General features: G+C 46.4%; 1 protein-coding gene and 1 non-coding gene across 4 annotated transcripts; both read left to right on the top strand.

Moving 5' to 3' along the window:
- The first annotated feature begins 493 nt into the window (after nucleotides 1–493).
- On the top strand, nucleotides 494–3,326 carry LOC135912568 (glutathione S-transferase Mu 1-like). Of its 3 annotated transcripts, none has more exons than XM_065445057.1 (3): nucleotides 494–634; nucleotides 784–1,075; nucleotides 2,741–3,326. In XM_065445057.1, the coding sequence occupies exons 2-3, from the start codon at nucleotides 816–818 to the stop codon at nucleotides 3,153–3,155; spliced, it is 675 nt and encodes a 224-aa protein (XP_065301129.1). In that variant the 5' UTR covers nucleotides 494–634; nucleotides 784–815; the 3' UTR covers nucleotides 3,156–3,326. The 3 variants fall into 3 exon arrangements, with proteins under 3 accessions (XP_065301129.1, XP_065301131.1, XP_065301130.1); XM_065445059.1 differs by having other exon boundaries at nucleotides 573–634; nucleotides 814–1,075; XM_065445058.1 differs by lacking the exon at nucleotides 494–634 and adding an exon at nucleotides 657–686.
- Nucleotides 3,327–4,443: 1,117 nt separating this feature from the next.
- TRNAS-GGA (transfer RNA serine (anticodon GGA)) lies at nucleotides 4,444–4,518 on the top strand. Its single transcript has one exon. It is a non-coding gene; the product is annotated as a tRNA-Ser (tRNA).
- The last annotated feature ends 9,656 nt before the right edge of the window (nucleotides 4,519–14,174 follow it).

Below are 14,174 nucleotides of genomic sequence, written 5' to 3'. Positions count from 1 at the left end.
GCGCGATCACGACTCATTTGTTCATACATTGAAGCACGTGTTCACCGTAGATTTTTTTTTTCTCGTTGGTTCAACTTATATAAGAGCTGTATTACTTCGTGCCTCAATTTTTATAACGTGTATAATGTCATGCCGCACCATCTCCTTCAAAGAATTATACGAATATATGTAATGGGCGCCGGAGACCAATTGTGCGGCTGAGTCGACCAGCACCGCGAGTTTAGACTGGACGTCGAGCAAACGCACTCGGAGATTGTCAAGCACAACAAAAACATTGGAGCGCTTGCTCCCTCATTTGCCATATTCGCCGTATCAGTGCCACAAAAACTCGAAAAATAAATGTCGTGCAGGGTGCATGACCCGAGTCCTTTGTGTCCAGACGAGGCAGAATCAAGTGTTATTCGCGTCTCTCTTTCCATGGATAAGACCCTTGCAGCGATAACATCTCTGTCTACGGGAAGTGTAGAGGGAGAAGTGTGTAAATGACGCGGGAGACGATAACTGGGTGGTCTCTCTCAAAGAAAATTACAGTGAGGCACGTGGTGTTACACGTATGTCTATAAAGTGTCACCTCTTGCGCGGAACCCCGCTCTTGTATGCAGAGTGACTGAGGAAGACGAAGATACGCTTCATGGTAAGTCAATGTCAAAAGAACAGCACATGTCCTTTCCAACGCTCCTGCAGCCGTGAGTGCCAAGGGCCTTCGGATCATGCGGCAGCGTGCCCAATGTGAAAGGATTTTACGATGTTTGCGCATTTAGAACGAAATTTACTCCCACGCAGACGATTAGCCTTGTCGTCGTTGGCCAGCAGTGATGGCTCCCGTACTCTGCTACTGGGATGTGAGATCCCTGGGACAACCCATCCGCAACCTTCTCGTCTACAAAGGAGTCCAGTTTGAAGACAAGCAGTTCAAGGTCGGCCCTCCTGCCGAGTACGACAAGTGGCACAAGGAGAGGTCCACGCTGGGCCTGACGTTCCCCAACCTTCCGTACTACGTCGACGACGACGTCAGGCTGACCCAGAGCTTGGCCATACTCCGTTACCTGGGAAGAAAGCATGACCTGGTGGCCCGGTACGTTAATGGCATACCCTCGATTGATGATGTATCGTCTGAAGTAGTATACTGAGTGTGAAGTTCAAACAAAACATGCTCACAAGAAAATGCGAACTTGAACTGATGAACAGTGACCGAATAAACGAAGCTTCCACCTGGCGTCAACGCGACGACAAGAATACGTAGTCAGGGCAAAAACTGCTTGGTGCTCTGACGTCGTTGCAGTTATTTGAAGTAGTTGTCCCCATGAAGAAAAGTGACTTTTTCGGAACGTTCGCTTAAGGCTAAGGCTTGCCGTGTTCGTTCAGTGTTGCTCACTAAACTCGATAGGCACTGTTAGACGAGTATGAGGAAAACGCGAAGTTTCGATGCTTTCATAGCAGCGTTTCAATATTCGAAAACAATTTACTTCGTCCTCATCGTTCCAATCCCTAACAGTCAGCATTATTGAGAGAAGGCTTAGCGGGGATAATGTAATGATTCTGTTGCAATAATTTCCTTTGCGATGCTTCGTAGGTGGCAAGAGCGGCGCTCCGTCTAGGTAATCATCAGTTTCGAACGATTGCGAGCGCTGAATAATAATAACAGAATCAACCAAAACTGAATTGTTTCGTTGTGCCCCGGCCCTGGGTACGTAGATACCCCAGAGACGGTGACGTCAGGGTATTGAACATGTACGGGAAGTTAGCGGTCGTGTCGGTTGCACTGTGCCAGGGTCGTAGTGAACTATTTTCTGGTCAAGGCGGGTGTTACGTAAACGAAGGAGTGACACGGATTTTGCGCTGAGTGCTACTCAATTATTCCCCATATCGATAACTGAACCGTTTTTGTGTGTGTGTGTGTGTGTGTGTCTTAGATGCAGAAACTGAGCCTTCGCGAGTGGTAAGTGTCAGTGCTGCGAGCAACCCAAGTTTATGCTGTACCAATGATTAATAAAAGTGTAATCATGCGGAACGTTGAAAATTTGGGTTATGAATAGCGGAATTGAAATTCACGCAACACTTACATCCCCTCAGTCCACAATTTACTGCACGCCCTCTACGCTATCATGTTGGATGAAGCGGCCTTAGCACATCAGCCCTCATTTTCGGCATCCGACTTGAGTTGTTGAGCGGCTCTATAGAATTAGGGCCAAGGCTGCCAAAAAAATCTAGGATCTAAGGGTTGTGTTAAGGTGCTTCCAGCAGCGTACGTTTTTTTTATGAACCTGGCCTTTTTTTCCACCTATTTCGGAGTAACGTACGACCTCGTGTACTATACACACACATATACATGTGCCATTACGAGTAACTGGCTATACGGAACTATATAGTAAAGTAATTAAGTCCCATTACACAACAAATTTTAGCTTTGCGTAATTTATATTCATAGATATGAGAGAAATATAGCTTCAGACAAGGTAGGAATGGGCGCCGGGAGGCCTTCCTTTTCAGGCTCAATAGTAACCAGCACTTACAAATAATACCTAGCTTTTTCAATTTATTCCCCATGTTTGCTGCAAGTGACTAAAGCAACTAAATCAGTAGACTTGTGGAACTATAGCGTTGTTTCCAGTTGCAATATGTCATATCACTCTCGCTGCGCACTTATCGCGCATCAGGGTATTAGGCACTTGCCAAATGCCTTCCTCTTAAGGTACCATGCTGACTTCATGTACTTGCGTTCGCGTCTTCTGTGTGCCAGGAACGACAAGGAGACCACAGAGCTAGACGTCATCGAGCAACAGGCGCGAGACCTGTGTCTCCTTCGGGCCTACGGGGCTGGACCAGATGCGAAGCTCGAGCACGGTTTCGAGTCGCACGCCAAGAAGCTGGACGAGGTCCTGGGTCCCTGGGACGACTTCCTCGCATGCCGGAAGTGGACACTGGGGGACAGGCTGACGTACGTGGACTTCCTGCTCTACGAAGGGCTCGACTGGCACCGAGAGTTCAAAGCGGAGACCTTGCAGCGGTACCCGCACATTGTGGAGTACCTGAAGAGGTTCGAAGAACTGCCAAACATCAAGGAGTACTTCGCCTCGGGCCGGTACAAGAAGTGGCCCATCCTGAACTACCTCAGAAAATGGGGCTTTAAGAAGCCATCCGAAGGACATGAGTAAGCGTTGCTGCTGCTATTCGCTGTAAAAAAAAACATGATTTGATAGCTGATACAACCCATGTGGCTGAAGAAAATGAAGATTCGATTCGTTTGTGATGTGTATTTGTTCACCTTGTAACTTTCGACTACAGGGAGCGCACAACTGTCAATAACACTGTGCTTATTATTTTCATTGTTCGTCGAACTCATCAAATAGGGGCTGCCTGGACAACTTTAGCTTTTCGAAGAATCTTTGGTGCCGAACGCTCGAATGGACGAATGAACAGGCAGATGAATAGAAGGACATCATAATAATGAAGTATGACGTGCAAATTAATATTTTACAGCAAAGCGAATTTCGCAGTAACAAAGTGTCACCATGCATTCGTCTGCGGCCGTGAAGGCGGCATCTATCTCAGCGCTTCGTTCCCTTGGCAGGCACTCTCCATGTCAGGCCTTGCGGTAAAGCGTAGGTATAGTGCAACTATTGCAGTAGACCAAGAGTAATATTATATAATATTATGCGAAGCATATTACGAGGGCTCAACCCAGCTCCTCAGGCGCGGCGGTGACCATGAAATCACGTGACACCGTGACGTCACGACAGAGGAGAAGTGGCTTTGGCTCAACTCTTGCAAGACGGGCTGGGTGGGAATCGAACCAGGGTCTCCGGAGTGTGGGACGGAGACGCTACCACTGAGCCACGAGTACAACGCTTCAAAGCGGTACAAAAACGCCTCTAGTGAATGCGGTGTTGCCTTAGAAACGCGCTGTTTCTAAGGCGTGCGTCTCTTGCTCAGGCGCACATTTCGTTGCCGCGCCGAACGCTGCTTTGCTCGACGCTCACCGCGTCCAATGCGGGGCGCGTAGTCGCTGCCCTGTAGCCCATTGTCTTACACCCCTTGGCGGGTCGACGGGAACGCTGTCGCGTTCCACTCTTGAAGGCGAAGAAGTAATGCATGAGTTGTTTCTTCGTCTAGCCGAACCAAATATAGCCAAGCAACAGCAGTTCACCAGGCTAAACAGTGGTTCAACAACTAAAATAAAGGCTAGTATGCTTCGCATCCTGGGCTTAACCTTACCTAAGCCACAGCAATTTTTTGCAAGTTGGAAGAAACCTTGCAAGTGCACCTTGCAAGAAACTCGCAAGGTGGAGAGAAGTAATGAATAAAGAGAAATCAGACATCCACCCGTTCGTAGCAATTGCTCCTTCTCTCCACCTTGCAGGTTTCCGCAGAACTATTACGTCAAACGCTTGCCTTTGCTTTGTGTTGTCGACAAATTCGACTTCGCCCTGCCATCTGCTAGCCGCCTGGTTAGCTCAGATGGTAGAGCGGCTGCCCCGGAAAGGCGGTGGTCCCGGGTTCGAGTCCCGGACCAGGACGAATTTTTCTTCAACTATGAGGCTTTCCTTTTGAGGAACCCGTATTGGTTTCCTTTGTAGCAATTGCTACGAACGGGTGGATGTCTGATTTCCCTTTATTCATTACTTCTCTTCACCTTGCGGGTTTCCACAGAACTACTACGTCAAAGAGCAGGTTTATTCCCGAGTATTTATGCACTGTAAGTAGATCTGTATAACCCTATACGCTATTGTCGATAGATATTGTGCAGACATTTTTCTACAAACGTGAATTTTCATTAATCTATAGACAGTCTATAAAGTGTCTATAGACTCGGATATTTTATAGACAAGTCTACAAAAAGTGTAAGGCCATAAGCCCATAGCGACTGTCTATAGACAATTCCTGCATACCAGTCTATAGCTAATTCATGGACTTTAGCCTCACACTATTTGTCGACTGTTGTCGATACAGGGTGTCCCAGCTAACATAAACTCAGTGAAGCTGTTCAAAGAAGAATAATGTAAAAAAAGACGGTGCGGCAAGGTCCGAATTTAAGACCTAGGGTGTTCAGCCGTCATAGATCTGACCTGTAGGTCTTTTTATAGAAGTATATCTTGCACCGTGTTTTTTTATCTTTTATTTTCGCGGACTAGCTTGGCTAAAATAGCCGGGGTCGATCTACACCCTAAATACTAGCTACATGAACCACAGTTTTTTTTTTTTTTTTTTTTTTATTTGGGGTTTTACGTGCCAAAACCACTTTCTGATTATGAGGCACGCCGTAGTGGAGGACTCCGGAAATTTTGACCACCTGGGGTTCTTTAACGTGCACCTAAATCTAAGTACACGGGTGTTTTCGCATTTCGCCCCCATCGAAATGCGGCCGCCGTGGCCGGGATTCGATCCCGCGACCTCGTGCTCAGCAGCCCAACACCATAGCCACTGAGCAACCACGGCGGGTGAACCACAGTTTGCCAACTATGTTTCAATTATATATAAACACTTGTTACTAGGGTTGTTAATAAGCAGTGTATTGGAAATATTGATAAAAATTTACTGCATCCAGCATGCATATGGGAACGTACACCCAGAGAACCGCACATACAAAATCATGCATGCGGATGGAAGCAATCGAAAGATCTCAAATGCATGCAGCCGTGAATCTTTACGTAAGACTGCACGAGAATTTGTGCACATGCACAGTTAAGAAATATTATAATACAGTTGCATGCAACGCATCCGGTTGAACGAAATCTGCTAGCTATCCGCTATCTACAAGTTAGTTGACATTCTTGTTTACATAGACAGACAGACAGACAGACAGACAGACAAAGAACTTTAATAGCAAGGTCCTGAGACGCTTTGCCCTAGGGCAGAGCTGAGGCGCCGCTCCCACGTGGGGACTGGTAGGCCGAGCCTAACCGCCGCATCGTTGTTTACATATGGCGGCAAAAAAATTTTTTGAATGTATCTTATGCATGTTCACATGTTGCTTCTCTTCTGTATTTATGCATTAATGTCGAAGCTTAATAAAGCAGCTGCCTAGTGAATAATAGCACGTAAACTGCATAACGCCGAAGCATCGAAAGGCGCTTAACGCTTTTGAAGTAGCCTGGAAAATAACTCCTGCGGCTAAAATGTTCATAAAATAGACCCGAAAAAAAAACTCTTCCAACTATCGTCAAACCGAATGCCTTCTGTTTCAAACGTGTAAAGGTGCTTCCCCGAGCGACTAATTTGTTGTGCTCTAATTTTTTCGCGTAAGTAGCGAAGCTGCGAGTTACTGAGCTTATCGCAAGTTTCGTGCTCCAAAAGCTTTTGAGGTTGCATATATTTGGATTGGTGGCCAAGAACCTTAAAAATACTGCTACTTTTAAGCTATACGAGAACGGCAGCGCACGCACTGCTGATGCATGCCCCGCAAACACGGCCTTTCATCCGAGTACTCTAGCATTTACTCAAACTATACGTCTCTATTTGAAAATTCCTCACGCTAAAACAATTTTGAGATATATATGTAAACCGTGTCACGATAATTTTACTACACATGCGGCACAGCGTTCTTGGCGGCTCGATCAAGCGCTACGAAATGAGATCTACAGACACTAGCTGCCCAACACACACAATCCGCTTAGTGGCAGCTCAGTATCAAGTTAAAACATCGCGTACTTCCTTTTTTGCGCACCTAAACTATAGCGCTAAAATCGACAAGCCCGAACTATCGCTTGCCGTAAAACATTCCGTATAGTAGAAGTGAGAACAAGAGCGCGGTATCAAATCATGGAAATGAGAAACCGATACTATGCCCGAGTCGCCTGCGCTACATGCAGCCGGTTCGCGCATGGAAATGCGCTTACCTAATCATGAGCTATTGACGCAAAACATCTTCGCTAAAGCTTACCGTTCTTTGCAGTTGACGTGTGATGCCACAAAGAAGACACGTTTACACTGGTACCAAGGTACAGGCAGACATCACAAAGCAGGGTTGTCAGGCCTCCGGGAGAAAAAATAACCGAAAAATTTTGTAATGTAGCCGAAAAAGTTGTGAACTTCGGCAAAAGCTTTAATTGGTAGCGAGAAAAGAAGCCACGGTGCGACAAACGAACAACTGACGATTTTTGACGCGAAAATAATGAAGAAAAAAAATCAGGAAAGACCGGTAGTTTCCTGCTTCATTGACGGCAAACAAAAATAACAGAGCAAAACAAAAGTTATCACATATTATTCAGTCATAATTTACCATAATGACCAACTGACGTTGTTATATAACTTTCGCTGCCCACTTTCGTGCTTTCTCATAGTCGAGGAGCTGTCGTCAGTTTCAATACAAAAAAACTCGCTGCACGCCGTCCTTGCACCACTATGACTTCAAACGTTCCCGTGCGAACTGTATTACGTCATACACTTATTTCCCTGTTAAGTAGTCGCATAGTCACATAGACATTGACACCTGTAATGTCATGGCTGCCATGACGTGTTTTCGGTTATTGCAGTCGTTTCTGGCGCAAAGAACCATGGTCTTCGAGAGTCTCTAGAGAGGTAATTAACACTCGCTGGGGGTTGATATTGGGACACTACCTATTGCTTCCGTCTTACGAAGGACGCAAGATCATCTCCTTCAAGATTGGTTAATTCCTGTTTCTCAGAGAGAGAGCTGCTTGGCCATGTTGAATTATCTGTCCATGACAGCCCCGGACTACTCGAAACGTTGATTTCAGCAAGCGAGCGTTACATATCAAGCATCTCGGGCAGTCCTGCACAACCCAGGACAAGTCGAACAGTCCCACTGACCACATGGCGGCTAAGGTATATCTTCAGCTGCCGAATTTCCTTCAGGAGCTTGCAAGACACAAAAGCATGGCCTTCAAGATATGGCGTATGAAGCTGCTGCTTCGAGGAGGCCGTTGATGGGAGTGGGACTCGGGCCCTAACAATGCCATTTACCACTGCCAAAAGTAACCAGAAAATAGCCAAGTCGCCAAGCACGATTTTTGGTCGCCAGGAGCCTCTAAAAGTAGCCAATTTGGCGAGAATTCACCAAACCTGGCAACCCTGCCGCAGACCGCTGCAACAAGCGTTTACGTACCTGGAGAACTCATTGAGAACTTTAGAATGTGCAAATGCTACGTAGCTGCAGAGAACCAAGGTAATGTTGTTTGCGTCGCCTGGAGATACTCAGATTATTTTTTAATTCCCCCTTATTAGACAATTAGTATTAATTAATTAACTTCTCAATTATTATAATTAGATTAAAAGTCTCGATGAGAAAATTGTGGAGCAACATGAGAAACTCCCGATACAGCTTACCCTTGCTCTTCACGTGCTCCATGAAGGTTTTTTTCTGAGAGTGAAAGCAGCCAGGGAATATACGCAACGTGCATACATATATATATATATATATATATATATATATATATATATATATATATATATATATATATATATATATATATATATATATATATATATGTGTGTGTGTGTGTGTGTGTGTGTGTGTGTGTGTGTGCGCGCACGTGAATGTTTGCATGTGCGAGCGTGTGAAGAAATTTGTAGACTGGGAATGGACAAACAGAAACAAACACCATACCGACTTTTTTTTTCTATTGACTATCTATAAACTAAGAGTAGACAAAAAGAAATAGAAACCTTATCGACTCTCGTCTATAGATAGTCTATAGACAAAGAATGGACAAAAATACAGAGAGACCTTATAAACTTTCGTCTATAGGTAGTCTATAGAGGGGAAGTAGACAAAAAGAAACAAACGGGATATCGACTTTTCTCTATAGACTGTCTATAGAATGCGAGTGGATGGATGGATTCAATAACTTTATTGAAAGGTCCTGCGAGCTACGGGGCGCAAGGTCCCATAGAGCGGGCTACTTCCACGTTGGGACCGGCAGTTGTAACTCCCTGGCCGCATCGTGGGCTCGCTGGACGGCCCAGAGCTGCTCCGCCAGGTCCGTGCTGCGTAATGCTTCTTGTAGCCTGGCGGAGTCTTGATCCTTGTTTGCGTGGGTCTGACCACACGGCCAGAGCAAGTGATATAGGTCTAGTGTGCTATGGCAATTTTCGCAATATGATCTTGTGTATAGGTCGGGCATGTAGTGATGTAGTCTGTTCTGCGTGGGGTACGTGTTTGTTTGAAACATTCTGAACGTGAGGGCTTGAGGCCTGGTGAGCTTATTGGGAGGTGTGCTGTATATTCTGCGGTCTAGATAAATGTGCTATGTGATATCGTTATATGTGGAGGGAGGGTCCCGATTCTCGCTGGGATGGTCACAACCAGAATAGGTGGCTTCGCTGAGGGTTAGGTTTCGCGCGCTCCTGTGAGCCATCTCATTGAGATTTCGAGGGGCGTCCTCGATCTCTCCGAAGTGTGCTGGGAGCCGGCAGATGGTGTGATGCTGCAGCGGTGCGGATCTATTGATTATTTGTACTGCTTGGCTTTCAACGGCTCCTTTCTGAAAGGCTTTGACGGCCGAGCGTGAATCGCTGTAGACGTGGGTGGTGGTCGGGTCTCTGAGCGCGAGTGCGATGGCGATCTGTTCTGCTATCTCGTACTTGTGGGTCTTGACAGTGAGAGCGTTTGTGACTTAACCTTGCTTATTGACCGTGGTGGCAACGAAGGCCTTCCTGGACGGGTACTGTGCCGCGTCTACGAAACAGGGTAGGACCTTCTTATCACGTATTTCGCCCAGAATGAACGATCCGCGTGCCAGCCTTCTGGGTTGATGGTGCGCGGGGTTCATGTTCCGCAGGAGTGGGCCAACCGTGTAGGAGTTTCGTGTGTCCGTCGGAACGCTTTCATATAGATTCTCGATGATTATTGTGGTGTCATGACCTATAGTTTGGCAAGGATTTCTCTACCCGGTTTGGTTCCAGAGAGTCTTGTCCATTGAGCCCGTTCTTGAGCTTCGGCGATTTCTTCAATTGTATTGTATACCCCAAGTTGCAGCAGGAGCTCTGTCTCGGTGTTCTTGAGGATTCCCAGCGCTAGTTTGACTAGCTTCCTCAGTTGTACATTGAGTTTGTCCTTCTCCGCTACCTTCCATCTCTGCATGGCCGCCTCGTACATGAAGTGGCATAGCGCAAAAGCGTATGTTAGCTTGAGGAGATTTTCTTCTTTAAGGCCGTGTTGTCTGTTTGCTTCGCGTCGTATGAGATTCAAGGTATTATTCGACTTTGTCACGATCTTCTCCACTGTCGCGGCGTTAGACCCGTTGCTTTGAATGAGCATCCCAAGGACTCTGATTTTGCTGACGTGTGGGATGGTACCTCCGTCTTTTGTTCTGAGAGTAATGGAGTGTGTGTCTCTGATTTCGTTCTTTGGCTTGGGACCGCTTCTCGATGGTTTGTAGACGAGGAACTCCGACTTCGCAGGCGAACATCGCAGGCCGGTGGGAGCGAGGTATTCCTCGATCGCGTCGATCGCTTGCTGCAGAGCGCTTTCAATTCATCCCAGGATACCACCGGGGACCCAGAGAGTTACGTCATCTGCGTATATCATGTATTTGTCGTTCTCGATTTGATCCAGTTTCTTGCCTAGGCCGGCTAGCGCAAGGTTAAAAAGCGTCGGAGAGATGACAGAACCTTGCGTAGTGCCCTTGCCGCCGAGTTTGTATTTCTGAGATTTGATTTCCCCTAGACAGAGGGTGGCCGTTCTGTCGCTCAGGAACGATTTTGTATAAGCGTAGAGTCTCCTGCCGAGGTCGAGGTTGGAGATCGTGTCGAGTATGTAGTCATGTGATAAATTATCGAAGGCCTTTTCGAGGTCTAGCCCTAGGATTACTCTCGCGTACGTCGCTCGTGTCTGCGTAAATGATATCATGTTTTAGGAGCTTTATGGCGTCTTGAGTGGATAGCCCGGGTCTAAAGCCGTTCATAGTTGCAAGGTAGATATCTTTTTCTTCGAGATGTTTCGAGAGCCTGTTTAGGACCGCGTGCTCGGTTACCTTGCCGAAGCAAGGTAGCCGAGTAGACAAAAAGAAATAGAAACCTTATTGACTTTCGTCCATAGGCAGTCTGTAGACTTTGTATCAATAAAAGACTAAACCTATAGAAAGGCAATTGTCTATAAAAGGTCTATAGACTTTCTAGAGACAATCAAAACTTGTTTTTGCAAGGGGCGCACCCTTTTTCCTTTGAGGATCACGTGAAATGTGCCATGGTCTTCCGTGTGCGCTAACTCAATGGGGCATAATAATAAATAGAATAAGATATCAGTAGATGACAGGTTAATGTTACGTATTGTGTCAAATTATGTGTTGTAAAAAAAATTCGCTGTTCCGCCTGAAAAACGAAGCACCGATTGCGATAGCAAATTAATAGATAGCTGTACGAAGTAAGGATAGTAGTTTTATCGGCCGAATAAAATTTTAAACATTCGCTTACTAACTAAATTCAATATGATAGAATATGTAAGCGTGACTGAATAAGGACGTATAGAAATAAACAGACATATAGAGATAGCGCTGTCTTTGTGTGTCTGCTTTTTTCTATGTCCGTGTTCAGTCACGCTTATATATTCTATCATAGACTCAAATCAACTAGACCGCCAATGTGTTTTACCTAAATTAACCAGCACAGTGTCACGCGAGCACAGGTAAACATGAACACATCTCGCTCGACGAGCGCGGAAACTCGCCGTCAAAATTCTGGAGTGAGAATCGCGGCAGCAGCAAGCGAATTGATCTTCGTGCATCTCTCGCTTCAACGCGAACGAAACGTCGAAAGCACAGCGCATACGGAGCTACCGGCTCTACGCGCACTCTGCAAACATCGCAGATCGCTTTGAAAATGTAGTCCGCGCGGGCGCGCCTTTTGGCCACGTCGCATATCGCTTTCAACACACGAGCGCCGGCAACGCGTCCCTACGGCGTCCGCCAAAGGCGCCTACAACGGCGTCCGCGATTGTAGCGGAAAACGCCGCAGTGGAAGCCGCGGTTGCCTCCATTCTGTACGGAGCGGCGGGCGAGGAGGACATCGAGACACCATAGCAGCCACCAAAGAAAAAAAAATGGCTGTGGCTTAGCTAAGGTTAAGTCCAGGATGCGAAGCATACTAGCCTTTATTTTAGTTGTTGAACCACTGTTTAGCCTGGTGAACTGCTGTTGCTTGGCTATATTTGGTTCGGCTAGACGAAGAAACAACTCATGCAGGCAAGCGCACGAGCTGAGACCCGGCTATTTAGCTACGCGGCCGCAAGCGAGCGCACGAGTTGAGCCTCCGCTTTTGCAGCTGTTATGACGTCATATGGTAGCTAAGCGGCCGCGCGCGGCGCAGCAAGGAAGAGCGTGGTTGTGCGGCTAGTATGCTTCGCATAAAAAGCTCGTCATGCCTCGCCTGGCCCTTCTGACTCGCGCGCCAGAGGAGAAGGCACGCATCTGGGCCACGTTCCTAGCTCGCGCACGCGAGATTGAAGCACGTTCGCCGACTCACCCTCACACGCTTTCACTCATACTGAACCTCACGGTGACGCCGTCGGCAGAAATGCGCCTGGAATGTCCATATAATTGCTACCGAAATAAAACAAAACAATGTTGTTCTGTTTTTCTACGTGAGAAAAAGCGAACAAAACTGCGGGGCTACTGAAAGCAGCGGTGCAAGAGGCGCGCTTTGGTTTCGCAGCAATCGCTTCATAGCCAAGAAAAGTTGCCCGCGAGTATGGCTCCGCAGGACACTTTGAGGAACTATGAGTCATTGCCTGGGATTTCACTGGCCTTAGTGAGGCTAGAACTAGTGGGGCTTATACAGTGCTGACTAATGGCCACGTCCTGTGCTACAGAAGATGTTCATATAAAAGAAAGTACGGTTATAGGGTAGTAGTAGTCGTTAAGAAACTGAATAGGAGATATAGATTAACAATAGTGCACGCCTGCACTTCTACGTCCAGTCATAATCATGATGAAATATAACAGTTCTATGAGGACGCCGAATCAGCAAAGAGAAAGATGCAATATCAGTATACTGCAGTCAGGGACGACTTCAACGTGAAAGTGGGGAAAGAAAGCAGACTAAGGACGAGGCAATTAGCAATTACGGCATAAAAATTATGGGGTTTTACGTGCCAAAACCACTTTCTGATTACGAGGCACGCCGTAGTGGAGGACTCCGGAAATTTCGACCACCTGGGGTTCTTTAACGTGCACCTAAATCTAAGTACACGGGTGTTTTCGCATTTCGCCCCCATCGAAATGCGGCCACCGTGGCCGGGATTCGATCCCGCGACTTCGTGCTCAGCAGCCCAACACCATAGCCACTGAGCAACCACGGCGGGTGCAATTACGGCATCGACTCTAGGTATAGTAATAATGCTGGCGGAGTTCGCGAAAAGGAATTAACTCAGAATAATGAATTCCTTCATCCGGAAGTACAATAACAGAAAGTTGACCTGGAAAAGCCCTGGTGGGGATACAAAAAAAAAATGATGTGGATTTCATACCCTGTGCCGTCCCTAGCATAGCGAAGCATGTAGTAAGGTAAAGTGCAGTGACAATATATTGATTAGGTCTGTGATTGTTCTCCATTTGAAGAGAGAAAAAGTAAAGCTGGTAAAAAGGAAACAGGCCAACCTAGACGAAGCCAGGATATAGAAGAAGAGGGATTTGGACGGGTGCTCGGAGACAAATATTCCGCTTTAGAATAGGAAGACGAAGGTAACATAGAGTTAGTTAATGAAACCATAACTATACTGATTTCAGAAAGATTGAAGAAACAGTGGAAAATGGGGGCAGCATGAAATCATTGAGAAGAACACTTGGCATCGGAAAGAGAAAAAGTATGCGGTGAAATATAATAAGGCTAATGTCATCAGAAATTTCGATCACATAGTAAAGTCAGCAGTAATACCGACATGTATAGTACCCAGAGCAGCCACGCAACCTTGACTGAAGAAGTGACGGAGAAGTACAGAAGCTCAGTGTGTAACTAGCGATAAGTTTAGAAATGCTTTACAAGACAAGCTCCCGGGAAAAGCGGCAATGGAAGATGAAGCAACAGTCGATTTAAAAATACACGGAGAGAATATTATACTTGAAAACTTGCGACCTTTTGCGCTCAATGCCTCACGACTTCATGTGCCGCAGAGATTTTGGAAGGATGTCAACATTATACTACCTCATAAAAGGGAGAAGGTGAAGAATTATATGCCCTGTAGCTTGCTTTCAGTATTGTATAAAATGCTCACCAAGGTA

This window comes from Dermacentor albipictus, chromosome 2, assembly GCF_038994185.2.
Source record: "Dermacentor albipictus isolate Rhodes 1998 colony chromosome 2, USDA_Dalb.pri_finalv2, whole genome shotgun sequence".
Classification (NCBI taxonomy): Eukaryota; Metazoa; Arthropoda; class Arachnida; order Ixodida; family Ixodidae; genus Dermacentor; species Dermacentor albipictus.
Note: the sequence above shows the minus strand (reverse complement) of the source record. Positions and strands in the feature narration are given on the sequence as shown.

Coding starts and splice junctions, on each gene's coding strand:
- LOC135912568 (XM_065445057.1), top strand. CDS start 816: ATGGCTCCCGTACTCTGCTACTGGGATGTGAGATCCCTGGGACAACCC. Junction 1,076..2,740: donor AAGCATGACCTGGTGGCCCG/GTACGTTAATGG, acceptor TCTGTGTGCCAG/GAACGACAAGGAGACCACAG.